At 41.1% G+C, this 27,403-nt stretch overlaps 1 protein-coding gene across 5 annotated transcripts in view; it reads left to right on the forward strand.

Moving 5' to 3' along the window:
• foxp1a (forkhead box P1a) overlaps window positions 1-27,403 on the forward strand; it is a 47,593-nt gene that overhangs the window by 17,887 nt on the left and 2,303 nt on the right. The window contains exons 3-14 of one of the 5 annotated variants that reach the window (XM_066671237.1): window positions 10,141-10,221; window positions 13,987-14,124; window positions 14,263-14,358; window positions 14,538-14,670; window positions 15,839-15,989; window positions 19,454-19,552; window positions 20,894-20,981; window positions 22,277-22,360; window positions 23,048-23,255; window positions 24,494-24,570; window positions 24,738-24,839; window positions 27,181-27,302. In XM_066671237.1, coding sequence (XP_066527334.1) covers window positions 10,141-10,221; window positions 13,987-14,124; window positions 14,263-14,358; window positions 14,538-14,670; window positions 15,839-15,989; window positions 19,454-19,552; window positions 20,894-20,981; window positions 22,277-22,360; window positions 23,048-23,255; window positions 24,494-24,570; window positions 24,738-24,839; window positions 27,181-27,302 — 1,379 coding nt within the window. Of the gene's footprint in view, window positions 1-10,140; window positions 10,222-10,648; window positions 10,782-11,772; window positions 11,792-13,986; window positions 14,125-14,262; window positions 14,359-14,537; window positions 14,671-15,823; window positions 15,990-19,453; window positions 19,553-20,893; window positions 20,982-22,276; window positions 22,361-23,047; window positions 23,256-24,493; window positions 24,571-24,737; window positions 24,840-27,180; window positions 27,303-27,403 lie in introns of those variants that run through there. The other 4 variants (XM_066671235.1, XM_066671236.1, XM_066671239.1 and 1 more) reach the window with 4 other exon arrangements.

The raw sequence follows: 27,403 nt of genomic DNA on the forward strand, positions 1-27,403 counted from the left end.
CTTAGGGGTTCGTGAGGCCATCCGTTTATTCCGATAATACCCACCCCTGCCATCAGGGTGTGTTCTCGGCGGAACGAACAACCATCTACATACGCAGTGACAAGGTCTTTGCATGTGTTAGGATCGAAATAGTGGTGGTTAGCCACGGTGGGTAAGAGGGTTTCTGGAGTTTGTGGCACTTGGGAAGGAATGTTTCCTTTGCATCGCCTGCAGGAAGCAAGGCCTGTGCCTAGGGGGCTCTTGTAGTTTTGCGCGTAGCGCACCTCTAAGTCAAAGCTTTGGAGAGCCATTAGCCATGATGCTACTCGAGCGTTAGTTACTACACCCTCTCGAATTCGTTGGCTGTTTAGGAAAGTGACTGGTTGATGATGAGTTTCAACAATCACCTTCTGACCACCTAGGTAGTTGGAGAAATGTTTGACTGCCCACACTGTTGCTAGTAGTGCTTTTTCGCAGTCACTGTATTTGTTTTCGGCAGCCAGCATAGTTTTACTAGCATAGGCTATGACACGTTTGTCTCTATCGTGTAATTGATACAGACCGGAGCTGAGACAGTGGTTCGAGAACCCTACTTCTAGGTAGAATTCTTTGCTACTGTCAGGATAGGCAAGGCATGGAGCCGTGCACAGTTTCGATTTTAGTGCCTGCATGGCGTGTTCCTGGGCTTCGCCCCAGGTGAACGGAGTGTCCTTTTTCAGGAGGTCATAAAGTGGACGAGCTAGGTCCGCATAGTTCTCTATGAATTGTCGTGAGTAGTTGCATACTCCTAAGAAACTGCGGAGTTCCTTAAGATTGGTGGGTGCTGCGAGGTTTGTTACCCCTTGCACTCGACTCACTTGTGGTTCAACACCATCAGTGCTTACGAGCAGACCGACGTAATTCACCTTTGTTCTGCACCACTGACATTTGGAGAGTGATATTTTCGCACCTGCTGTTGTAAGCTGGTCAAGAACATGATCAATCTCGTCAATGTGTGCCTGTAGGGAGTGGTTACGCATGAGTATGTCGTCCACATATATGAGGGTGCCTCGCTCGCGGGCATCAGGGCATGCTTTGTTTAAGAAAATATTAAACTCCGCGGGTGAGTTGGCATATCCAAAAGGGCACCTAGTGAATGTGTACTGTCGGTTTGCGAAAGTGAAAGCGAGCTTGTGTTGGTCTTCTGCTTGCACCGGGATGGTCCAGAAGCCAGAGGCTACATCGATGGTGGAAAAGTATTTAGCGTTTCGGACCGAGGGAAGCTCTTGCTCCAATTGTGTCATCGGCCATCGAGACAAGGGAACCTGTTGATTTAGTTTCCGATAGTCGATGGTTAAGCGCCATTTACCATTTGGTTTTATGACGGGCCATAATGGTGCCGAGTACGTGCTGTTACAGGGTCGAATTATGCCCTTTTCCAGCAAGTCATCAATGATTTCTTGTACCGGTTCATAGGATGCCAACGGAATTTTGTATTGGCGGACAAACGTGGGTGGTGCTCCCGGACGAGTGGGAATACGTACTGAATGAATGTCAGTGAGACCACAGTCCGTTGAATCTTTGGAAAAAGATTTTTGATATTTAAGGAGCACTTCACAGAGTTTCTCACGTTCTTCTTTGCTTTGGAGGGCGTCGGCCTCCTTTAGAACTTGTTCGACTTGGATACGAAATTCGGAGTCAGATAGTTCTTTCGAAGTACGCGGATTTGAAGTGTTTTCTCCCGCTTCGGGAAGAAGAGATGGTTCCCGGGAGGATTCCTGGGATGAATCTATGGAAAGGACCGTGATCGTCATTTGATTGTCGTCAGCGAGATCTATCCTGCAAATGGCATCATTACTCATGTCCAGAGCTGAGAAGAGAGCAACAGCTCGTGTCGGATGAGTGTAGAACACCTTTGATTCTGCATGATCAAGAAGCAGGGATTCAGGCATTGGTCCTATGATCGGAATTCGCAACTCGAAGTCATGGAATTTCGTACTGACTAACCAACCCAGAGGAGATGAGTGAGGGATCGTCAAGGGTTGAGTGGTTTCGTTCCGTACGAATAGATAGGTGGATCTTGCTCGCGTCTCCACCAAAGGTGTGGCTTCGAGGGTGAGGCCTAGTTCGAAGAACTGAGGTGACGGTTGGAAAAGTGCATGCGCGTGGCTTAAGTGTTGGCCAGGTCGCATGACTAAGTGGATGGGTACATTTGCTGCGTTCGCAGGTACCACAAGTGAACCTTGGTTAGTGACCTGACATACCTCGGGAATAGTTTGTCCTGAGCCTAGGTTGCTGAGATCGGAGGACCAGGTTTCCGTTGAAACATCAGTCAAAGACCACAGTACACTATTGAGGGTGTCTACGTGGACGTCGAGGCGCACCAAGAAGTCACTACCAATGTAAACGTCGTGCGGCAAGTTAGGGACGACTAAGAAATAATGGGTGATTACCCTTTTGTTCCACTGGACGGTTAAAGCGCAAATTCCATCAGTGGGTGACATTGCTTTTGATGCCAGGTTAAGAGGAAAGCGACAAGGACTGCTCACCAAAGGAATATTTGGTTGAGTGAGGCGCAGAGTGTTAAAGAGGGTTTGGCTTATGGCGGACTGGTCGGCCCATAGAGCCAGAACTGCATTGTCTACACGATAGTCCTGCATTGTGAGACCATTCACGATGGGAAGGCCTGGAGCGTCTGTTGTGGACGGCTGTGTGAAAGTGCACAGGAATGTGTTCCGTTGTTCTAACATGGCACTAGGGGGCCAGGGAGAGACTGCTGTCTCTGGTGTGGCTGCCATGGGCTCAGTTTCCTCTTCCTCGAAGTGAGGGATCTGACTTGGTGGATCTCCTATTGATTCAGGCCGGATTTCGAGGCGGCAACACTGAGCTTCCCGGTGGTATGGGGTGCAGATGGGTAAAGGCTCACGCACTTGTGCCCAGATCTTTGACCTTTTGAAGTCAATCAGTGGTTCGAAGCGATTAAGGAGATCTTTGCCGATGAGGAAGGGAATTGTTTCGAGAGGAGACACATGGACTGGATGCACTAAGGTCATTGGTCCAATGGCTAAGTGTATTAGTGCCATAGACTGGATAGTGAGGCCTGCATGTGAATACGGCTGAATTTTAAGAGAACAGTTTTGGAGCTGTATCTCGCGATTTTCACGCCGCGCAATGGCTCGAACCTGGTGGAATAAGGCGGAAGACATGAGCGTGACATCTGATGCAGTGTCCAATAGGGCCTCATGTACTAGCCTTCTTTCCACAATGGTGGACAAGTAGAATTTGCGTGCAACCCCTTTCTCAGTTAAGTGTCCCATGAATTGTCGGACGGGTGTGTCGCCTTCAATGACTGAAGGGTCATTTGGCGTTAAACCTTCTTTACCGTCTAACTGAACAACTAAAACAGCACTGGAGGGTGGTTGCGAGTCACCCCCCTGTATCATCGGGTTTTCAGTGTTTGTTTGGGTCACGAGGAGATTGCACGGTGCGCTGCAAGACGGAGCTTCGCTTGTCACTTCTCCTACATAACTTTCTAACATTTCTGGGGTGTTAGAGGATGGCTTTGGGTTAGACCGCGAAGAGGTGATAGAAAGAACGTCAGGTTTTTTCTTTTTCTCTTTGCAAATCATTGCAAGCATTCGGCGGATGTCCTCTAACTCCTTAGAGCTGGGTTCCGTGCCTTTAAGCTTGTCTTTAGTGTGATTTTCTTTATTTTGATACCAGTATTTCTCTTTCTTTTCTCTATAGGAATTAGAAAGCTGGTTCGGAGCTGTTCGCTCATATCCCTTATGGGGATGTGATGGTTTTCCACGGCCCGCACCGCGGTTTTCTACAGGGTAATAGTCACGACCATACCCAGCCCTGTCCCGAGGGTTCCAGAAATCTTTGTCGTGATTTCTGTCTGGCCTGCGAGGAGGGTAGCGCTTGTATTGGTGTGAGGGCGGATGAGGTTTCGGGCCCTCACTGGTCCACGGAGTGGAGGAAGGGTCCAGGGCGGATCTTTGTGGATCGGCCTGGGTGGCACCTTCTAACTCTAAATGTGGGGAACTGGAGTCGACATTGAAGACTTGGGGTGTTTCGGACCGCCTGTTGGGAATTTGTTGGGTTTTGAGGAAACCTCTGAGTGCTAAATCACGCAGCTGCCTGCTAGACAGGGTGCGAGGGCAAGCTGAGACTCCCAACTGGTGACTGGTGTGGGGATGGAGGTTTTGGATAAATAGTGATTTGAAATTTAACTCTTCCTCCATTCCGGAGTCATTTCTAGGTCCGAAGTACGCCTGTCTGAGTCGATTATAATATTGCTGAGGGGATTCCTGGCGTTGCTGTTTTATGTTCAAAGCAGCGGCCAGTCCGGTCTGTGACAGGTGATTGGAGAATTCTTCCTCCAATGCTTGGCACAGCACATCATATCGCGCTTTTACATAGTCTGGCTGACGTTCAATGAAATTGCTGACGTCTCGGTTGGAGGTCAGTTTAATCACATATAGTCTGTCATCTATGGTGATCCCGGGGAACCTTTGGAGGTAGAAGTCAATATCTTTTAGGTAGGAAAAGATATCATTAGAACCGTCAGGTTTGGGATCAAAGCGGGTTATATTACGCGCGATTTTATCTAGGTCCTTGTATGAGGGACCATGAGAGGGTAAAGGTTGAGGGGACCAGACACTGGGTTGCAGTGCTCTGGGTCTAGCAGGGCGTTGTAAGGGACGACTGACAGGAGACACAAGGGAAGGGGAAATACCCGTTGATACCAGAGGAGGTGCTGCAGCAGCTCTAAAGGTTACGGTCCCTGAGTCTGGTTCCTGATCCTCACTATCTTCCTGCTGGCCTTGTCTTTCTGTAGCGGCACTAGGTGGCACATCGGGTGTGACCTGGGGCAGCGTGTTCCCTTCAGCTATTTCGCTTTGAAGTCGACTTAGCTCTGCCTCTACCTTTGCCTGCTGTCGCCTTGATACCTCAAGCTCACGTTCGCTGGCTCTGAGCTGTACTACAGCGAGGAGGGATATCTGACCTAATGCCTCAGTTAGGGGCTTGCCCTTGAGGATGTCGGTTAAGTGGTTCTCTACCCACTTAGCCACCATGTGGTCACGATGCGCCTGTGAGGTTTTCTGCACAGTTTCTGCGAGTCCCGGCATCACATCACTGGTGATGCTGGTCAGAACAGAGAATGCCTCATCCCACAAACCTTCTATATATACTTCCGAGGAAAAAGTCCCTTCTGCCATGTTAGCTGTGTTTTAACCGCGAGGTGTAACTTACTTCTATTTAGTTAGGATTAATTCCGCTAATCCCTTTTCTTAACTAAATCTGAACTAAATTCACCTGTATCGAGTGCTCTAAGAGTAACTGCTAGTATGTATGGTGTTAGAGTTCACTTGTGAATCTCTAAGGGAAGTCTGTTAGTAGGAGAGGGTGGAGTGAAAGTTGCTATGCGCGAGTGAATAAAAGAAGAGAGAAAGAGAAAAAAAAATTTTTTTTTTCAATAATTAAAATTATTAAAAATTTTGAATTAAAGAATTGTCGAAAAATTTGGATGAAGGAATTTTAATATTAAGTGAGTTTTATTATTAGATATAATTTCCAATTAAGGAATTATGAAAGTAAAAGAATTTTCCGAATTAAAGAATTATTAAGGATAGCAAGATTAAAAGACTCTCTCTTTTAACTGCGTTTGTGATCTGGTATCGAGTTAAAGTGTCAATCTCTAATTACTGCACACTGTCTGCTGTAGTTGTATCAACTTATTATGCTTCCAAGCCTTTACTTGTAATTATTCAGATGTGCAGAGTTTAGAGACAGCCACTAGAGCTGTGATACCAGGTCTTATCAGTGTGAACTGGTCGACAATTTCAATTGTGATAGCAAGTTTTCTCCACCAGAGGGTACTGAAGGTAAGTCTGAATGGCAACAGCGAGCTTCAGTATTTAAGTTGAACTTAAATTGTAATACCAGACTAGGACACCGGAGGGCGACAAGCAAGTTACAATGCAATAGCAGCAATGGACACCAGTCGGCGCTGGTGAGAGTCCCAATAGACACGGTACCAGCAGATACACTAACACAAATGGGAATTTCCACTGTAGCGGGAAGTTTCAACACTAGAGGGTGTTATCAGATTAAAATCTAAAATGGAATAAGGATTTTAAACGCTCAGATACTCTATCAAAAAAAATAAAAATTAAAATTTTAAAAGGGGAACAGAGATTTTACACTAAGGTATTTTAAAAGATTTTCATCTGTAATGACAACTTTTAAACACCAGAGGGCTGCTAAACACTTATGTTGTCTCGGCGGACAACCTCCCAACCACTAGAGGGTGTACGGGAATCAAACGTCAAGGGTAGCACCACTTGACCACAAGGAGGAGCAAGGGAGGACACGCTTCAATAGACGCTAGTTATGAAGTATTTTTCCCTGCAATTACGCACTTATACCACAAGAGGGAATTTGTCTTCCTCTGTTTTGGGGGCGTTTTGAATTTCCCTCCTTAGTTTCAGCTCCGCCCCTTAAAAGGGGTTCGTTCCTTTCTGAATACGCGTTCAGTTTAACTGGAACAGCTGACAAGAGCAGATAGCTCCTCACACAAGCCGTATTTTCGGCTGTCTAATAACCTCCCAATCGCCTAGCGCGCGATCTCGTTATTAACGCTGGTAGCGACCCAGTTTAAAACGAACGGGGGTATTCGGTTCGGTGGTCTCTCGCCGGGATTCGCGGCCAAGGGGTCGAACCGAAGGCAAAGTCTTAAAAGCGGAGTTTCGCGCTATTTAGACGTGCCTAAGGCCTCAATTTAATGCATGCAAAATGGCGCAGAGCCGCGCTCTTTCAAAAACAACCAAGCTTATTTTCTAACCGGTATATATCACAGAACAGTTTTTCAGCAGTAACAAACACAACACGAAATTACCCACATCAAGCTTTGAATCTCAATCGTTATTCATCAACACACACAGTGAAAAGTATTTCATAAACCCAAGCTGATATTCAGTGTTTTGCAGTTTGCTCATTAAAAAGCCTTTTTCCTGCCTCGCGTGGGCGCCAATAAAATATATATATTTTATATGTAGTGGATGTTGGTCATACACCCCGATACATATATATATAATTTTATAATTTGTTTTATAGCCTTGACCTTATTCAACTCCTCCAACCTCTGATATTTGACTTAATGATATTAATTAAGATTTATAATTGGTTTAAGCAATTAAAACATTAATAATTAGTTTGAGAATGAATAATAATCATGCTAAATGAGTTCTTCAGGATTTTCAGAAATTCTAATGAATAAATTGCAAACACTGTGACTTCAAATAATGAGAGTTTTATTAATAAAAAGAAGATATTTAGTTAACATAGCACAACCTTGTAATCTCACGGTGTCCGGCAGGGGGAACTGATTTTGACCTTAAGGTGAGCTAGGCACTTCTAACTTGTGACTAAGGTTACTAACTAAGGTTTAATTAATGCAGAATTTATCAAGAACTTAATTCGGTGTTCAGCTCTGGAAGTGCATAAGTTTAGCTTACTTTTCGTCGGGTTTTTACCACTCGTTTGGATGCAGAGGCTCTTTGGAATCCTGGGAATGGAGGCGTCTCACTTAGTCTCGCGGTTCTTACCGCAGAAGCGTCCAGGCTGGTTTAGCGTGGAGGTCTTTCTTGTTGATTGAGTTGTCTCGGGCGTACCCGGAGGGTGATGACGCAGGCGGCAGGATCCTCTCTTCGGCCTTCGGTCCGGAGTGGGAGAGTCCAAAATATGGACGTTTAGACGAAAGTTCGCTGGTTGCTGCAGCTCCAGAACTGAAAAACCGCTTCAATAAACTCACTTATTCTAAGACTCTATGGTACCTCGGCAGTGTTTCCTTATTCTGGCCACGAATAAGTTCCCCTGCTTCGATTAGTCGTGAGATTAAACTTAGGTAGGTAATAAACATAAACAAGATTAAAAGAAAAGAAAGATATTCAAATTATTCGACTTATTAGTTAAACTTCATACTCTTAGCTAATTTCGAGACGTCTCTCGTAAGCTTTTCTGAAGTCTCTGAGAGGGTTCCTTTGTTTCGTTGTCGGCGTGGAAGAGACAGCGTTTCTTTGTTGTTTAAGGTTTCTCGGATCTCCTCGTGGTCCTCTCCTTTTTTAGTGGTCCGTTACTTTGTAGAGTCCTCGCGACTCTTCAAACTTCGAACTCATTGTCTGTCTTGCTGTTTGGCCTTTTCAAGGCTGGCGCGGTCACGCCCTAATGGGAGGCGTCCTCTTTCTGATTGGACGCGAGTCCAGACTCACGTGACTCTCGTGAGGGAGAGAGAGAGAGAGAGAGTAGGAGGAGGGGGTTTGACTCTGTGATTCATACATAAGGAATATGAGTTTCTCGTATCAAAATTCTTATACCTGTTATCAACCTATAACAATGAGTACATTGGACTATTAATATCAGACATTTACATAAGGTCCCATCTTGAGTACATTGTTTACGTCCAATTCGTGATGATACGCTGAAAAATAAAACATTAATCCATTTTCTCTCATTCAGAGACAAAACTGATCTTTGTAATAGAAACAATCGGCATTATACATCATTTCATTAGAAGGTAGGCATTCATCTGAGGGTACAGAAAGTGACATTCATACGTTCGTTTATACACAAATAACTCAGAGATCGACTATTTTCGCTATTGTCTTGCGGCGACTCCGAGCGAGGTGTAGTTCCGCCAGTGTCCATTTGGTGTCGTTGTTAATCCGTGTTTCGGTTGGTGATTCACGGGAGTTCACTCGAGGTCACTTTGGTTTGAACATCTGTTGATCCCCGTGAAAGATAAGGGATATTGAGGCGCCACTTTGTCATAGGCGGCCGTAAAAGCTCTCTTCTTTGTTTGAAGTTCCTGTCTCTCTAAAAGCATCATAAAAGTTATCTCGAGTTCCTGAAGAGGTTAGGGGATCCAGATGCCATATGTTACGTTAAAGGGTTCTTTGATGCTCTTTAGCTTATGAGTGTGCGTGTGTGGGGGCTTTGCACCCCGTTGTTCAAACAGTCCTGTGGAATGTTGATTTCGGGACCAGACGAAAGTCCTGGTCAGAGTGAGAAAGGTTTAATTCAAAACCTTTCATTTCATTATTCCTTCATTGTCCAATATTCATATTTGGTCCGTACTCCACTACAATGGATCTATCTCCACATACCCCTCAGTTGTTAGCCTTCAGTTCAAGGTTACCTGGAAATCCCTAGTCCGCAAGTCGATGGTATTGGGTCCTTGGGTTTATGTAGGAAAGCCTGGCTGTCTGAATCTGTGTTTTTGAGAAAGCCATTGGAACACTGCAGTTTCAAAGCAGAAATGATCAGCCGTGGCAGTGACTGCTTGTTTCACTCATGATACATCTTCTAGCGTATAAAAAAATACAACATTGCTCAAGATTTAACCATAGCTAAATTAGTCTTATTTATAGTAACAAAAAAGGTAATGCAATGGTCATTTAGGCTAATCTTGGTAGAGAAATATTCTGTATAGAGGTTGTAATGTTAGTGTGTGTGTGTGTATTGCTGGTATGAATGGATCAGACACAGCAGGGCTGCTAGAGATTTTAAAGCACTCAGTGGTACTGTTGGACTGAGAATAGTACTCATCCAAAAGTATTCAGCCCCCAGATCATACCTGCTCTGTGATGGTTCTCACCATTGAAGAACAGTCTGTAATTTTAGAACAACATAGTGCTCCTGTATGGTCAGTGGGGATGAGATAATGGACAAATTAACAAGTAATCTTTCAGTGTTTAATTGCTGTTATAATCATCATCTTTTCTGTTTATCCATTTCAGGGTTGTTATGCCAAGTGTAAGCTAATAAAATGTGTTCAGCAAACACCTGAAAAATGTTCAAAAGGTGTTAGGTAAAACTAATCAATTGAAGGCTGTTAGATAGTGTCAATTAATGGTGAGCTTTTTAGGCACCTACTGTTTGACTACAAGACTTTCTCACTGGTGTTCAGCTTAGTGCAGTGCTCAGAATATTGGCCGTTTCCAGTGCAGTTGAGCTTTATGAAATTTTACCATCAATAACAAAGGTTTAAATGATGTATGCAATAATGGATTGGAAAATAATACACTCTCATGTGCTCTACTCAAAAACAGTGTAGTTACTCCTTAGAGACTTCATGAGCCAATCAGGATTTTGTTATTGTTTTTTTTGCATCTTCAGGCACTTCAAGTTGCTCAACAACAGCAACAGCAGAGTGGGGAGAAATCCCAGAAGAGTGTGGAGAAGGATCCAGAAACGCAGGTAGAACACTGTAGTCTGTTTACTGCTCTGAGCACACACACACACACACACACACACCACCCTCATGCATACAAGTGTAATGTGTATACAACTGTATGTGTAAACTTAACTGTCTGGCTTAGCACATGCTTTGAAGGAAATACTCAGAAATAAAAGTGAAATGCACTCAAATACATTTTTAATAATAAATGCCTTCTGCAAAAAATACTTTTATTACATTGTGAAATGTTCCATGAACGCATAATGCCTCGCTGATAAAATGATCATTAATGATTTTTAAGTTTTGAATGCCAATGAATTGAGAGCTTGGCATGTGGACGGTTCAGGTCAGGTAGATGGCGTATATAGGGTGGAGCTTCCCGTTCCAGGCATATAACTGGACAGTTGAGCTGAGAATCTGCTCTTTGGCAGCCTGTTATTGGTGGAAGGGAAGAGGGGCAGGATGGGTTGGGCATTTGAATTCACTGTGGCTTAATACTGCCACCATTACTCTGTCTAGTGTTAAAACAACATTCGCTCTTCTTGACACTCTGCATTTAACACCAGATGGAAGTTAGCAGGTTTGTGGAAGGCTTTTGTCATTGACTCCTCTTTTCTGTGTTTGTGTTTCTGGTTTTATTAGATTTATTAACCTCAGCATTTTTGTGTGGATATATTGATTAGGTGCAAACATTTGTATCAAATTCATATGTCATTTAAAGTTGTTATTGCTTGTTTTTTTTTAGGCAGTCCTTTCAGTAAATAAATGTTAAATGGAGGAGTAGTGTTTGTTTGTGTTAAATATGTGTGGGCAGGGAAAACTTCATTTACTCTTAAAAATGAGTGGGATGCTGAGCAAGCACTCACTGCATTATGTTACAACGCCATCATGAATTGTGTACTGTAATTGAGTTGTCTACTTCAAGGGAATATTGATTTTTTTCCCCCCTCTAACATCACAAGGGAGCAATAAACTAAATAAAAAAAAAACTTGGGGTCTGTGATATCTGATCCTTGATTGTCATAAATGCCAAAAGGATTTCTTACTTTGCTTCACTATCCATATGTGTACAAGAGAAATCTTATTCTTTTTAAAAATGTTTTAACAAAGCTTCAGTTGTTAGCTTGTTTTTTTTTCCCTTGTGTCTGCTTTTCATATTTACCCAGATGCAGAGTAAAGGAAAGAATGTTATTTTTACTTTGGGCGGGGAACCCAAACCAGAAATGTTCAAGGTATTGAGGGCAATAACAAAGGACTGTATTTGTTTTTGGACGGTTGAAGGCCTGTTGATTTATGGGCCGTGTTTTCAGAAGCGCTCGCTTGTTGACATGTGCTCACTCATGGGGAGTTGGTTCTCTGACACACTGGCAAGAACAATAACAACAAACAAAAATGGTGTTTGGACTTGTCTGTCGTCATGGAGACAACACTCAACAGCGTTCTCAGAGACTGTAAAAGGAGAATTATTTACATTAGTTTGACAGAGCGCTCAGGTTGGGCCGAGTGACTGCCAAGATCTGCACAGGGTCTTTTTCAAAAGCATGCCAGATTTCTCTTAGCTAAAGGCTTGCTGAAGATGCATCCCTAATGGTTCTGTAGTTGATCATTTGTTACATTAATAATGTTCAAAATGATGTGTGCCTATATCCTTCTTAACTCAATAAATATACACACCTGCATAGATAGTATGAGAAAAGTGTATTAGTATGTGTGTGGGTGTGTGTGTGTGAAAGTAAGCTGCTATATTTCACTCATAGCTGCAGTGACATGGTCCAGCGCCGTGTTTACTTGAAACACAACACAGCCGGCTTTACTGGAACCCGTTGTTTGTTTGTGTTGCAGAGCCTTAATTAAAATGCAATCTCCAGTTTTGTTTTTACAGTTGCTGTGTACCCTGGTGGATGTATTATTTATATGAATCCGTAAATGTGACTTTAATTATTCTGTTTATGTTTGTTGTAAACAATTTTTAAAAAGCTGTGTGAGCCCATATGTGTGTGTGGTGCCCTTGTGGCTTAAGCAGCAGTAATTGCTTGAGGCTAAGTGATGCATGCTAACTCATTTTGAAGTCTGTACATTTGTTGAGACACCAGTCTCTCTTGTGGGTATTAGTGTTCTTCACTTTTCTTTTGTTGCTGCTTTAATGTAAGTTTTTGAACCCATGTCAGCAAATGTGGAAATGAATAATGTATTTGCCTTTTTTTTTTCTCTTTTCTTTTTGTCTTGCTCAATTGTTTCTAAATTATACATGTGCATCTTGAAATGAGTGTGTAGCTTTTTGTTTGATTCAGAGGACTCTGAATTCATGTAAAGCTCTTGTGACCCCATCATTTTCTGTGAGATGTTTGTTTGTTTATGAAGCCTTGTTAATGTTTATGGTGAAAACTCCAACTTGCACCATTCCCTAAATGCCTGAACTCTGAGAAGTAGAGGACTGACTTCTATGTTTGAGATTACTGTTTTGCATCCAGAAGTGTCAACACATTTTTTTTTTGAGTTGTTGAGAAAGTATTAAAGGAAAATATAAATCTCATACTTCCCCAGTATGAGGATCTGTAGTGTTATAATGATTTAAATAATATACAGTTGGCTGTGTCCTTGCAGAGGAAACTGTACATCACTGTTAACTGGTTAGCTATTCAGATATGTTCATATTGGCTTAATACTGGTGCTCTTGGGTTCGATTCCTGCTTTGGGTGACTGTCTGTGAGGAGTTTGGTGTGTTCTCCCTGTGTCGCAGTCATACAGCTCCAGAGGCTTGGAGGTTGTGGGTTCGATTCCTGCTTTGGGTGACTGTCTGTGAGGAGTTTGGTGTGTTCTCCCTGTGTCCATGTGGGTTTCCTCTGGGTGCTGTCCAAAAACACACGTTAGTAGGTGGATTGGTGACTCAAAAGTGTCCGTAGGGGTGTGTGTGAGTGTGTGTGTTGCCCTGTGAAGAACTGGCGCCCCCTCCAGGGTGTATTCCCGCCTTGCGCCCAATGATTCCAGGTAGGCTCTGGACCCCCGTGACCATGAATTGGATAAGCTCTTACAGATAATGAGTGAATGAATGAAGAGAGGAAATGTAATGCTAATCTATTGTAATGACGCTAAAGCCAAAAAAAAAGCAGTTAAAAGGCAAAGGTGTCATTTAGTTTATTTTTGTTATCCCTGTCCCTCACTCTCCCCATCAACCAGTTTTGGATTCATAGCCATTGCATTTTTGAAATAGACTTAAAAATGTTTTTCTATGGGTTGAAATACACACGAGCAGTTGACCTTACTCAAGCACACAGACAAATTATAACCCGTGTCTGTGGCAACAGTGAAACCATCACCAAGTATCGGTTTGAAGTATTAGTCAAGTCTAGACATTTGTGAGGTATTTTTAAGAAAATATCGTCTGATCCTGCAACCATTGTACCCTTAAAGTTGATCTACTCCCAAAGTATAAATGATGGCCAACCGAACACACAACTTGTCTACACCTTCCTTGGCTATTTGCTATTATTTCTATGAGTGGGAATTCACAAGGAATAATTTAGAGGGGAAATAAAAATATATATATAATATACTTTTTATTTCCCCTAGGAATTGTAGCAAATTCATTGAATCTGCTGCTCTGATGATGCATTTCCAAATATAAAAATAATGGTACAACACACACACACTTTATTTATTTATTTAGAATGGTTATTGTACATAATGATTTTTTAAACACCCCTTCTACACACTAAAACATGATATAGTCTGTGTGCAAATATTTAAAACTTTTGTTGAATTATCAGTCTGTATTTGTTCTGCAGGTGCCTGTATCATTGGCGATGATGACTCCTCAGGTAGTGACACCTCAGCAGATGCAACAAATCCTCCAGCAGCAAGTTCTGAGCCCTCAGCAACTTCAACTGTTACTGCAACAACAGCAGGCTGTAATGTTACAGCAGGTACATACATGCAGAGCCTATTCAGAAGATTTCTATTTGTCAATAAACTCTATGTCTGTTCCAGTAAGATTTAGGCTATTAATTGTGATTTCTGCACCCTTCTGTAATAGTGTTGTGTATTTTATGGTTGTGTTACAGCAACAGTTGCAGGAGTTCTACAAGAAACAGCAAGAGGAGCTCCATCTTCAACTCCTCCAGCAGCAGCAGCAGCATACTGGGAAAACGAGCAAAGAGGTAAGGATCTCGTAGTGTACCTGTAAGTTTCAGCACTGCTGAGGTTTCTGGATTATATAAATATTTAATTATATGTGTGTGAGGGAGATTTATTATGAAATGTGCACATGTGGGCTTTGAAATCAGCAGCCAACTCTGGTACTAAGTATTATGATGTACTGTGTAAATATGCTTTCCAGCAGCAGATGATCGCCCAACAGACGGCTGTCCAGCAACAACTCCTCTCCCTCCAGCAACAGCACCTGCTGAACCTGCAGAGGCAGGGCCTGCTGACGCTACCTCAGGCCACCGCACTTGCCTCGCTTCCCCAGAGTAAGAGCCCGGACCGTTTCTTCCCTCATTCATCTTGACTCTGCTCTACCTAGAAATGCTGTCCAGCTCGTTTAACACACACTTTTAACTCACGACTTGAAATCAAGTTCATTGTATTTGTAATATTACAAATTCACACCTGTATTTCCTTTTTTTTGGCATTTCTTTATGCTCAGGGTTAAATTGGTAATGCATTTTGGAATTGAAACGTCTCTTGTTGATTCATTAATAACATCAGATTGACATGCGGTTTTCTTGGAGCACAGATGATTAATGACACACATCCAACAGACATCCAATTGCTTTTAGTTCTCTAGGCTCCCAGTTTTCATTTGAACAGTTCTGCTGTTTAAATACTTAATAAATATTGCACACAATATAAACAGCAAGGAAACAACATGTCACATGATCATTATATAAGTTCTTAATTTAACAGATGTAATATGTGACTGCAGATAAGCTGATGCTAGGTTCTGGCATGCCTTGGGTTTTGACATTCTTGTGATGGGCACCTATTGCACCCTCTCTTTAAACAAACTTCTCTAGAGTTTTTCTTGGACCAAGGCCTACCTTCTCAACATGTCTGTGGTAATTAGGTGTGCGTCACGGTCCATATTGTAAATCAGTTTTCCCCATTTAAACAGTCTATTCAGAGTAATTACAAGAGTATATAGTTGAATTAAACAGTGTGAACAGACTTCTAATAATAAATATGTCTTCATACCCAACTCGTAAACAAATGGGCGTGACACTAAGCTTAGGTTTGCTTTAAGTGACATGGCTGTTGCTGTTTTTATAGCATTATTTCTTTAATTAATGTCTTTTATATATGCTGGTTGTAAAGACTGTTACCTGTAAGTTTGTCTGTTTCATTAGAAAAAAAACTTGCTGCATGATGAAAAAGTATTTTATAATGTAAAATGCAATGATGGTATGCTTTTTTTTTTATTGGTAAGCAGAGAAGTATTGTTAGAACTCACTGTAGCAAGACCTTTTCCGAGGAACAGACTAAGAAAGATAAATGTAGAGGTTTCTTTTGCAGGTTGATAGTTTGTCAACAAAATGGTTGATGCAAATGGTCATTGCTGAGTAGTATAATTTAGGCTATGACTGTACCAACAAGATGTGGAAAAAATTAACACTGATTCCACAGGTCTGCTTCCAGCAGAGCTACAGCAGCTGTGGAAAGAGGCAACAGAGTCTAGATCAGAGGAAAAGAGTAGGGGTGACAAATCCCCCTCCCCCCCTAAACCTGCTCTCCCCAACCAGCACCCCAGCACCAACGGGCACCATGCTCCACGGCCTGTCCGGAGAGAGAGGTACAGCTACTGCTATCATGCTACCTACTCATGCAGTCAAACTCTTAGGCTTTGTTTACACAGCAGGTAAAAATGGCCTAAATCTGATAAACAGATCCTTTTCATGTTTGAGTGTTCACACTATCCTTACAATATGATACGAGGAGAAATAGATGACCCTCATGCATAAAAACACTGACTCCAGCATTCTTATTAGAGCTAAATGTGTTCTTCAACATATGTTCTGAAGGAATGAAAGAGGCTGGCTTTTACCTTGCAGCATGCTATATTGGTTTTTCAAAATAAGGTTTTTATGGGAAGAATATAGAATATAAAAAACTTGATGCAAAATTTATAGATGAAACCCTGAGCAGGATAAAGCCCCTAGAGCTTATGAATATATAAGTGAATGTAAAAGTTAAAAGTATATTGATAAGCTGTATGAAAGTTTCCTTAGTTCTAAGTATGAACTTGCGACATGGGTCTCATGCAAACATGGGCTCTGTGAAGAGGATGAGATGAACAGCTCAATTATTTTATAGGTGATATACATTTAAAAAGCCTTTAGAGAGACACTTATAATTTATAATTTTTAAAAATCCATAATAACAGTTTATATGAGGTTTTTGTTCTTCATAAATGAGTTGATTTGAGATTTGATGAAGAGATTTGCTATGCTTCTTTAGTCTGACTATTTTTTTAGCAAACAAATATGCCTCTGGACAGTCTGTCTCCATGCCCTAAATGCCATAAATTAAAGCAAAAATTATTTCATCAATATAGATTGTTTTTTCCTGGTAGCACAGTCACAGCGCCATGGATTTTGGATTTTAGTGACACATGAAAGTGGCCCAAATCTTAACTGTAAATGGCAAATTCATGTTTTGGTTAACACAGCCATGCAAATGACACACCTATGGGACATAGGTGAATGTGTGTGAATAGGTGTGAATGTAACCTTACTGGATGCACTACAGTAAGGTTCAGTTGTAAAATTGTTTTCCCAAGTTTAAAACATATATGACATGTACCACTCCTAATTGCAGTAATTGTTTTTGGCTCTTTAGTGAGTCAGCATTGACATGGCACTGACATGGCAATGATTTTCTAGCTAGTTCAGGCTAGTTATGCTTTCGTGGACTCAGTGACGGATGGATGTACCATCAGCAGGAATATTGAAAGCATGATTTCCTGAAAATAACTCTAGTTGTGCATCCCAGAAAATGTATTTTTATGGATGTCCTCATCGCCCTATATGATGTCAGTAGGTCACTGTGTATCATGTTAGTTTTCTGAATTAGTTCCCAGAAAAGGCCTGAATGATATCTGTGCTGCTTTTTTTACTTATATTCTAGCTGTTTTTCTCACATCACATTTCTGTATCAGCACTGAAATTTTGTATCTTACAGAAGGCAAAACGGATTGGGTATTTCAGTTGATTTTTGAAACACACATTTTTTGATGACACAATTTGTTTCCCAATGTTGTTGATGGGTTGCTTTTTCATGGAAGATGTAGTGAGAGGTTATTCCAAGATCAGTTACAGCCTATCGTCATCGTCCTCAGAACCCCTCTCCTTCAGGCTGCAGTGCTTGTTTTGCTGATCTGTGATGGGTGATATTAGTTCAGGGTGAATGCTCTAGGACTACGTGGTCAGTTTCATGTGTCATGTAAATTCCTCCCCGGCAGAGAGGCGCCTGCAACTAAAACCTTAAGTGCATCCACTGGCACCAAAGAACAAGCCCTCACCCACCTCTTAGGAAAGATGCAGATGGATCTGTCATTTACTTTCACTTGCACCCTTTTTCATCTGTCTGAATACAGTTCTGTATAAGCTGTCATAACTGTAGACGTGCTTTTATTATAATAACATAGCCTTGGTTTCTAATATTGTTAATTAACTGTTCAAACAAATAAAACAGCAGATGTCTTTACAACATTGGAGCAGGTCCTTCAGCGGTTTTACAACACAGTTTCTCTGATGTACTTTTGATGTGGGGGCTGAAATTTCAGAGCGTCATCTGGTTTAAAGAACAAATAACTCTGTAAACATGTTTTATTGCATTTGCATTCTCGTTTATTTGCAAAAAGCTACTTAAATTTGTTTGTCAAATTTGCATCATCTGTGACTGCAGGATGTGATTTGTGCATGTTTGTGTCTGAAAGAGTTTAGCTGCTCGTGTTTGGTACCTGGAATTTGTCTGAAAACAAGCATTTTCCCCCTTCTATTTCCATTTACAACAGCTGGAAAATTCCAGCATATTATGAAGGCTTTACAGGAATCTTCATGTCTGCATCAAGTTGTTGCAAGTAAAAATATAGGAATGTTATTGGAAATTGACATAAGAGAACGTTAATGCCTCTATTTAGCGTTTGTTTATTTGTTATTTGTTTATACTCATTGTTTACATCTTAGATCCTCCTTTGACTTCCTGAAACGTCCACAATAGTTTACAAACAGATGGGTTGATGTTGATTATTGATCGAAAACCTTTAGATCAATGACTAAATGTTAACCAATTTGATGTTTATTCACTGATGCATGATATGGACAATGTATTTTGCTGTTTTGTTGCTGTTTGATGCAGAACGACTTGAGAAACACATCAGTGAGCATGTTATTTCCTTGTGATTTTCTTGTATAAAGTTAGAAATTTCTCTGAATTTACAGCATGGTTATTAATTAAGACTATTTTTTAAATTTTGGAAGTTTGAGTATATAATTAAGCATGACATGATATAAGAAAGGATTAGATTTAATTATGTAATTGTGGTTTTCTGGATGTGAAATGACTGAAGTGGTTGTTTGAGTGGAATTTGGTCACCACTTTTCCAAAATTTACTTAATGTATTTTATTTTGTAGTAAAAGTGATCCTAAATATTTGAATAAGATGTTTGTGCAGGTATATAGAAGAACCATGCTAAAGTTTCCTATATTAACTCCTCCTGTAGTTTATATAAGTATAAATGTGTAGCTATGCGTAACATATCTATGTACAGAAGACTGGGTGGTAGTTGAACTGTCTGGGAGTCATAGCGTAGTTTTTACCTAGTGTTTTATACTAATATATGAAAGTGGGATCAGCTAAAAACAACCTGTGATTTGTTTAGTATAAACAAGACCTGGCAATCCTAGTTTAGCCACTGTGTGTGTACAGCCTGTGGGGAATGTGGATCTGATCTTCTATTAGACTGTATTGTTCTCGGATATGATCTATCTACAGGTATAAGGTGATGAGTGAAAGGTTTTCCGTCTTTTTGGCAGCAAGCCATTTACCACTGCTGTTAGTTTTAATATAACACGTTTTATTTAGTCATGTTTGCTGCCACGGTGAACAAATTGTAGTTTATATTGCTTTTTCCCCAAAATGACACCACATACGCTGTGTAATTTCCTGAAAGAGTAAGGAAGTGAGTGTGATTTTGGTGATTATTTTGTTTGAATAAAGCACTGTTTTGCATCAACTGTTCTGTTTTGTTGTAGTTCACAGGAGACTCAGAGCAGCCATCCACTCTACAGCCATGGTGTGTGCAAGTGGCCTGGCTGCGAGGCTGTGCTTGGAGACTTCCAGTCATTCCTTAAGTGAGTGCAGAGTCTGTCTTTCTCTGACAATGTCTGTTAGGATGTCTGTGTAACAGTTGATATATTCAGCCATGAAAGTTATAGAGGACATTTGGATTTCCTGTTTAAAATTACAGCACTGTTTTGTCAACGTTCAAAGGGCATTAATGTAAAAAGGTTTTGGAGCATTGCTATTGGTCCATTCATCACAACATTTTCATAAAATGTGGAGGACAGTTGTGTTCAAATTATGTAATAAATAAATAAAATTAAATGGAAATTGCCAAAACAAAGATACGTGTTTTTCTTTTTCTTTCTTTTTCTGCATGCATTTCTGACCTATTCTTTCTTGGCTTTTATTTTGTCTTTTCTTGTCTTTTCTTTTCCTTTTTCTCTCCTGCCTTTCTTTGTCAAGCTATTCCAATATTTGCCTCTTCTTTGCCAAAATCCCCATCTCTCTCTCTCTTGCTTTCTGTTTCTCTCTTTTGCTCTCTCACCCCCCCCCCCTCTCTCTCTCTCCCCTGTGGTAGTGGTGTAGTGGTGGGGCCCCTCAGAGTTGAGCTCAGCTCTCTGTGATAAACAGTGTACCCATGGTGATCCTGGCCATCCCTCCCAAAACAAACAACAGGAGGATGTTTATCTGTGCCCCCTCCACTGACCCTGACCCCTGCTCCCACTCTCCGGCCCCGCCCTGCCTATTGCCACAACACTGTCTTTGTTCTGCTGCTCAGCTCTCAGCTAGGCTATTAAAAACATGCTCTGAACTAGCACAGATCATCCTGTGCTCTGTGAAAGCTCTGAAGGATTTCTGTTGTAACTCTCTTTGTTTTTTCCTCCTGGTACTTGACATAGTCTAAATAGTTTAATAGGAATTTCTTCTGTAGGAAGACTATACACAGGACTGTAAATTGTGATTGTACTCTTTACTTTCAGTAGTTTGTAAAGCTCTGGTGTTTGTATTTTGTCCTTGTTCCTGTTTTTGAATGCTCTTCAATTTAATTATTTCATTTTAAAACCGATGTATTAATTATTTAGAGATGCATTCCTGTCCTGATTTCCCTGAGTACCAGTGATATGGATTTTATTTAAATGATGCTTTGGAGCTTTTGTTGTTTCTGCAATCAAAGCAAGGTCTGCTTATTATTCATTTCTCACTGAACAGAACTTAGACCTATGCCGTGAATATATTTTTCAGTGTTGCTTAAGCTGCCCCCTACTGCTCCATGTCTAACAGAGCACTTTAAGCTCATTTCTTTGACTTGTATACAACCATAGCCCTGTGTCAGTCTTTGTGCATAGTGCACCCTGATGTGATTTATTATTTTTAATGTTATTTTTCTGTTTTTCTTTTCTTTACTGCAGGCATTTAAACAGTGAACATGCACTGGATGATAAAAGTACAGCTCAGTGCAGAGTTCAGATGCAAGTCGTTCAGCAGCTTGAACTGCAGGTATGCGTTTAACGTGGTGCTGATAGCTTTTCACTGCCATTGTGAGGTTTCATTTTTGCAGTAGTACCAGATAGGATTTGTACTTTTTGAACCTTCTAAACCTACTTTAACTTTACGTTAATTTTGAACAGTGAAATATACTCAAGGGCGTAATCACAGTATTCAGATGCTCAACATGTCCCCTACGAATTTACTGAGGTAAAAATAAATAAGTATATTTCACTCACTAGTTTTGACAGCAGAGCTGACTAGCCAGTCATCTTACTGCCCACTCACTGACCAATCAGAGCACTGCACTCTTAGTAACCAATCAGGTGGCAAAAGGTTCCCACATGGATACGAGCCATGGGTTCAGCTTTGGGGTCTTTTTTTTATTTTTATTTTTTTATTTTTTTTAAGTGTGTTAAGGGAGACCTTCATTTCCCCTTGGCTTTATGTCAAGAAACACCTCTTATTTATTTATTTATTTATTTATTTATTTAAAGGGTGCAGGTGCCAGAATGTAACTGCTACACACTTTAAGGTGGAAGAGAATATTAGAATTAGAAGGTTTTGCCTCTCTTGGGTTTGCTTTGTTTAATAAACTTCCCATTTCTAAGTAATTTTTTTTTCACATTTCCTTCCCATTTCTAAGCAATTATTTCCCAAATGGTTATTTGTATTTCCCCATTCCACCTTAAATGACGCTATGTTCCTGAGCCTGCATCATATAATGTGAACGGTCAGTTTTAATAAAAACCTGGTGTTTCTACGCTCTTTCTTTATTTAATTATATTAAGTGAGACCTTTCTATTATTTCCCAGCTTCATGTTAAAAAATGTTTTCTGTTCCTTAAAGGGTGCAGCCATTACTGTCTCGTGCCTGCACCATTTAAGGTGGAAAGGGAACATTTTATGGTTGTACTGTCTCAAGAAGAGTAACAGAAAAATATTTAGCTCTTGTTTAATAATATTTTGCTAAAGCTAGGTCACATGCCTGGACATGTCGTCTAATGTCTAGTTTATGATTGTGGATCTGTTTTAGTTGTCTTTAATAATTTTATTGTTATAGGTTTGGTCCCCCTTAATGTTCACTTCATGGCTACAGCCTTCAATGTACTTACTAATAAATAGTATGTATGTTTGTGAGAAATTAAAAGTGCATTTAGGTTGTCCACACCTTTACAACTTCCTTCTGGTCACTGCATATGAAATAAGAGGCACTAAGGAGATTAGAGACGAAAGTACAATAGTTTGAGAAGTAATGTCAGCAGGTGATGTATCTTTGTTCCTGCTTTGTTTGTGTTTGCTAAACAGCTAGCTAAAGACAAAGAACGCCTCCAGGCTATGATGGCCCACCTCCATGTCAAAGCTACTGAGCCTAAACCATCCCCACAGCCGGTAAGAACTCCAGCTAACCTCTGTTTTCACCATGATTCTGGGTTTCTCCCCAGAACCCTAAAGGCTTTTAATCTCAGTTTGGGTGGAAATTTTTGTTTGTTTGCATTTACTGACTGGAAATTCCCATTTCTGCAAAATGTACATCTCATTGTTTATTTGCTGAATAAATACTGTGTGGGTTATTTGTTTCCCTAAAAAAAATGTAGCTTATACATATAGAAAATGTCACTGACTAAAGAAGTGAAGGGTTTTAAGGGACGTTCTGTACTGAGATATTGGCAGTATTTCAGAGTTTACACAAAGATTTACAATTGGACGGAATGACAGGCACAGCTCAGAAATAAACAGTCCCAGATGCCTGTTGGCAGTGTGTCTGTCTGCTAGATTCATACACTAAGGTCTTTGTGGCACCTTTATTTATTTACCGTGTACTGTCCACCAAAATGTTTAATAGACTGCGATGGTTGTATTGGCAAAAGGTGCTTGTCAGACCTTCCAGGAAGATCAGTCGCTTTCTTGTTGTCTGGGTTTATTCAGTGGCTTTTGTGTGTTGCCTTGGTTTATGTGAAATGTCTTTTTTTCATTCTTCATCTTTTCCATCATCACAAAGATTTAACCCATTTCATCTAACATCATGCAAGAATGCTTGAATGGTAAGGTTTACCTTGTGCATGTGTGTCCTGAAAGGTGAATCTGGTTTCCAACCTCACTCTCGCCAAGGCAACTGTGCCCAAGAACACTCCTTCGATGAGCCTTTCCCAAAGTGCCACGGCTCCGTCCACACCTCTAACACCGTTGTCACAGACGCCTACTGTCATCATTCCCACCAGTCTACATGGAGTAGGGCCCATCCGCAAGCGCTACTCGGACAAATATAACATGGCCATGGACCAAGGTTAGAGAAGATCTTATGTAGAACGACATACACTCAAAACTGTTGAATACAGAGGCAAAATAATAGAAACAGTGTGGCACATACCGATGGCTCCATGAAAGGAGAGGAGCAGGAACCCTCCAAATCTTGAGGCCTGTGTTGGCATTGAGTTCTGAAGGTGTGTGGGACATGTATGATCTGCATCCTGGTCACAGCTGTTTAGATTTCGGTCAGACAGGGACACCCCAATCTATAAAATCTTTCTCCAGCATCGGGTCACTGTGGGCAGGCAGTTGCTCGGTTTGGGAGAGAAACCGAGAGAGAGTTCCGATGTTTGTTTCACAGTGAATTGTCTCCTGTGGGTTTATTTAGAAGAGAGTAATTTAAAAACTGAGAGCGAGAAAGTTAGTATAGACAAGATGGCTCCCTGAGTTATCAGCACCCCCCTTCTTTACCAACCTGAGTGAATGCATGAGAGCGGTGGGCATCTCAGATTCCCCAGATCTGTACCCAGCAATACCTTTTAAACACTCGGCTATAAGATCTAAGATAAAGCTTAAACCCCATTATAAACTGAATTAATGGATATCTTATTGGTTTTATCCTCGATTACTAGTTTCACCAAAGCACTGATACTGGCCGGAACACATAGATACAGGGTACGTTAGTTAGCTAAAGCGATGCTATATTTAACAAAAATGTCATGATTTTTATGTCCAATGTTAGTCACTTCTAATTTCCGCAGTTACTGGAAAACATTGAATAAAATAGGCGTCATATTTTCTAGCTTGTTATTTAATTAATTGGTTCCATCACAAATGTTATCACTGTAGTATTTTGAGCCACACACAGTCCAGCAGAGGGAGCTGTGTAGTTTAGAATTCAAATTGGAACCCATATGCTTGCTTCTTCAGGGCTTTAACTAGAAAAAAAAAATATGACTTTAGTTGATTGTAATTACTGAAAATGCTCAATAATGGACCAGTAATTATTGTGTGTTCCTTTTAATCTACAAGTAATATCAGCCGTCAACTTTCGCGTGCATGTCTGGCAGCTACTCGTGAATAACGGTACAACTTTAAACTGAAAGCTAAATATAAATAAAGAAAAGCGCCTTGTTTATGGCCTCAAGGCCAAAAACAGAAACAGACCAGTTCTGCTTTTTGCGCTGTGGCTGGTTAGAATTGTGGTTCATTTCTTTTTTTGTACAGTTTGCTTTTGCTAAAATATTTAACTCTTTTTCATCCCCCACACCCCAGATATTGTGCAGAATAAGGAGTTTTATCTGAGTGCCGAGGTCAGACCTCCATTTACATATGCAGCTTTGATAAGGCAGGTAAGAAGCATCTGCCAGCTGCTGGCCTCCTGTTATATCACGATATATTTGGCTTGTGTTTATAAGTGTCTCTTCGGTTTATGTGAAATGTGTGTGTGTGTATAAGTAGTAATAGGTAGTAGAAAACTACATTGATACTGATTATTTTATTCTGTTGTATTTTTCAGGCTATTTTTGAATCCCCTGATAAGCAGCTAACTCTAAATGAAATTTACAACTGGTTCACACGAAACTTTGCATATTTCAGACGCAATGCAGCAACATGGAAGGTAAGTGACCGATCTTTCCTTCATCGTTTATACCAGTGCTTCCCAAACTTGTTCTGTGAATACGATTATTTTTCAGCCCCCCGCTCTGACACGTGCACGTCTTTTGATTCCAGACTCCTCTGAAATTTATTTTAAACATTGTAATTCATAATTCATACTTCGACTGTCTGTGAGGAGTTGGTGTTCTCCCTGTGCCTGCGTGGGTTTCCTCCGGGTCCTCCGGTTTCCTCCCACAGTCCATAAACACATGTTGTTATGTGGATTGGCGGCTCAAAAGTGTCCGTAGGTGTGAGTGTGTGTTGCCCTGTGACGGACTAGCGCCCCCTCCAGGGTGTGTTCCCGCTTTGCGCCCAATGATTCCGGGTAGGCTCTGGACCCACCGCGACCCTGAATACTTCTTATTGAACAAAAAATAATTTTACAAATATCTTTTAAAGTGGAATTATGCCCCCCCCCCCACTCTCTCTCTTTGGGGAATCACTGATTTATACAATTTATAAAGTGTTGTATGTTTTAAGTTTTCAGTATGGCTTTCTATAGTTATTGATTATTGAAGAATCTGTCTCATCTAAAAGCTGCTTCATCTTCAGAGTAGCCCAAAAAAATAATTTGTTGGTTTTACTGATGCTGGAAACGGTTGCACATAATTAATTGGTAGAATCCAAGTACAGTTCTCACAATATTGTGATTTATTTTTTTGGCAGTACTCCTTGAGCAGGCTATTAGAAATAGCTACTAAAATACTTAAAATAAGCTCATTGGACAAATAAATGAATCACCTGTTACTGAAACCTAACAGCACGTTATACACAAACATGAATAACAGCTGTGATTTGATATGCCACGGACTGGACATGTTTCTGGATGTAGGCTACATCAGTGTTCAGCCACTCTTGCATCAATGGCAGTAGTTCCCATTAGAGAAAGGGGTTTGCGACTTCACTGGTGATATTTCATGGGGGAGGAGCTGTGCAAGTAGAAAAGCGACCAGGGAAAAGTGCCTTGAGCTATGCAGAGTTGAGTTGAGTTGAGCCAATGGCATGCAGTGGGAAAAGCATTCATTCATTCATTCATTATCTGTAAGCGCTTATCCAATTTAGTGTCGCGGTGGGTCCAGAGCCTACCTGGAATCATTGGGCGCAAGGCGGGAATACACCCTGGAGGGGGCGGCAATCCTTCACAGGCCAACACAGACACACACACATTCACTCACACCTACGGACACTTTTGAGTCACCAATCCACCTACCAACGTGTGTTTTTGGACTGTGGGAGGAAACCGGAGCACCTGGAGGAAACCCACGCAGACACAGGGAGAACACACCAACTCCTCACAGACAGTCACCCGGAGCAGGAATCGAACCCACAACCTCCAGGTCCCTGGAGCTGTGTGACTGCGAACTACCTGCTGCGCCACCGTGCCGCCCAGTGGGAAAAGCACTGTGGTTCAAATTGCATCACCAGATTTTTGGGAGAGTGTGGTGTCCACCTACTACAGAAGAAAAAGGAATTTGACTCATAAAAGGAGTAGTCATTCTACTATTTTGGCATGAGGTGTAGGAGGACGATAGCCAGTCCGAATCCTAACAGTGAGGTCAACTTAACGCACTGGAGGTGTCAGACTCTGTCTTTTTTCTGCAATTTTCCTGCAGTGTTTTATTTCCAAAATTGACTGTGAATGACCTGCGTCAACTTCTAGAAGCAATCCTTGCCTGTATGTCATTATTGTTCACAAGCCATGAAACACGGCAGTGGTCCCTGTCGGTCAGTTTCGTTTTTCAGCCACATTTCTGATGAGTGTTTCCTGTAGACTGGGATTTTGCCTCTGCTGGTAGACCCCTATGACTGTACAGCTGCTTCCTTCATGCTGTGGCTTGTGGCACGCAGAAATGCAGTCACTCATTTTTGACAAACATTAACATCTGATTTGCGACCCATTGCCAACATATTGAATTAACACATTCACTACACTGTACCACCTCTTCTGCATCTGTGAATCCAGTCACACACCCCACAGGTGTTTATAGCAGGATCAACCTTGTGTAACACCATCTGCAGGAGTCTGAACTTACTTCCACATTAAACATGACGGGTGAAAAGTATTTTGTCCAGAAAGCTTATGTTAGTTGCCTTTAAAACATTTACAATGATCCAATTAAATCATTTAAACCCAATTACCAAATTTATCAGGTAGCTACATTAGTGCTTTAATTTTCCTGACACATTTCAAATGGAATCTCATACACAATTATGACATGATCACAAGAATTCTCAAACTTTTGAATGTAAATATTGTATTCAGATATTGAAATAGACACATTTTGTTTGTGTGTTTTCTGTAGAATGCAGTTCGGCACAACCTCAGTCTCCATAAGTGTTTCGTCAGAGTGGAGAATGTGAAAGGAGCCGTTTGGACTGTAGACGAGCTGGAGTTTCAGAAGAGAAGACCGCAGAAGATCACTGGGTAAGTTTAAATTTAGATTCTTGCGCTGTCATTGACAGTAGTGGTTTGTTTTTCGTTTCACAGTTTAGGGGTCATCATAACTCTTTCTAAAGTGTTGTTTA

The sequence above is a fragment of the Hoplias malabaricus genome, chromosome 5, assembly GCF_029633855.1.
Source record: "Hoplias malabaricus isolate fHopMal1 chromosome 5, fHopMal1.hap1, whole genome shotgun sequence".
Taxonomy (NCBI): domain Eukaryota; kingdom Metazoa; phylum Chordata; class Actinopteri; order Characiformes; family Erythrinidae; genus Hoplias; species Hoplias malabaricus.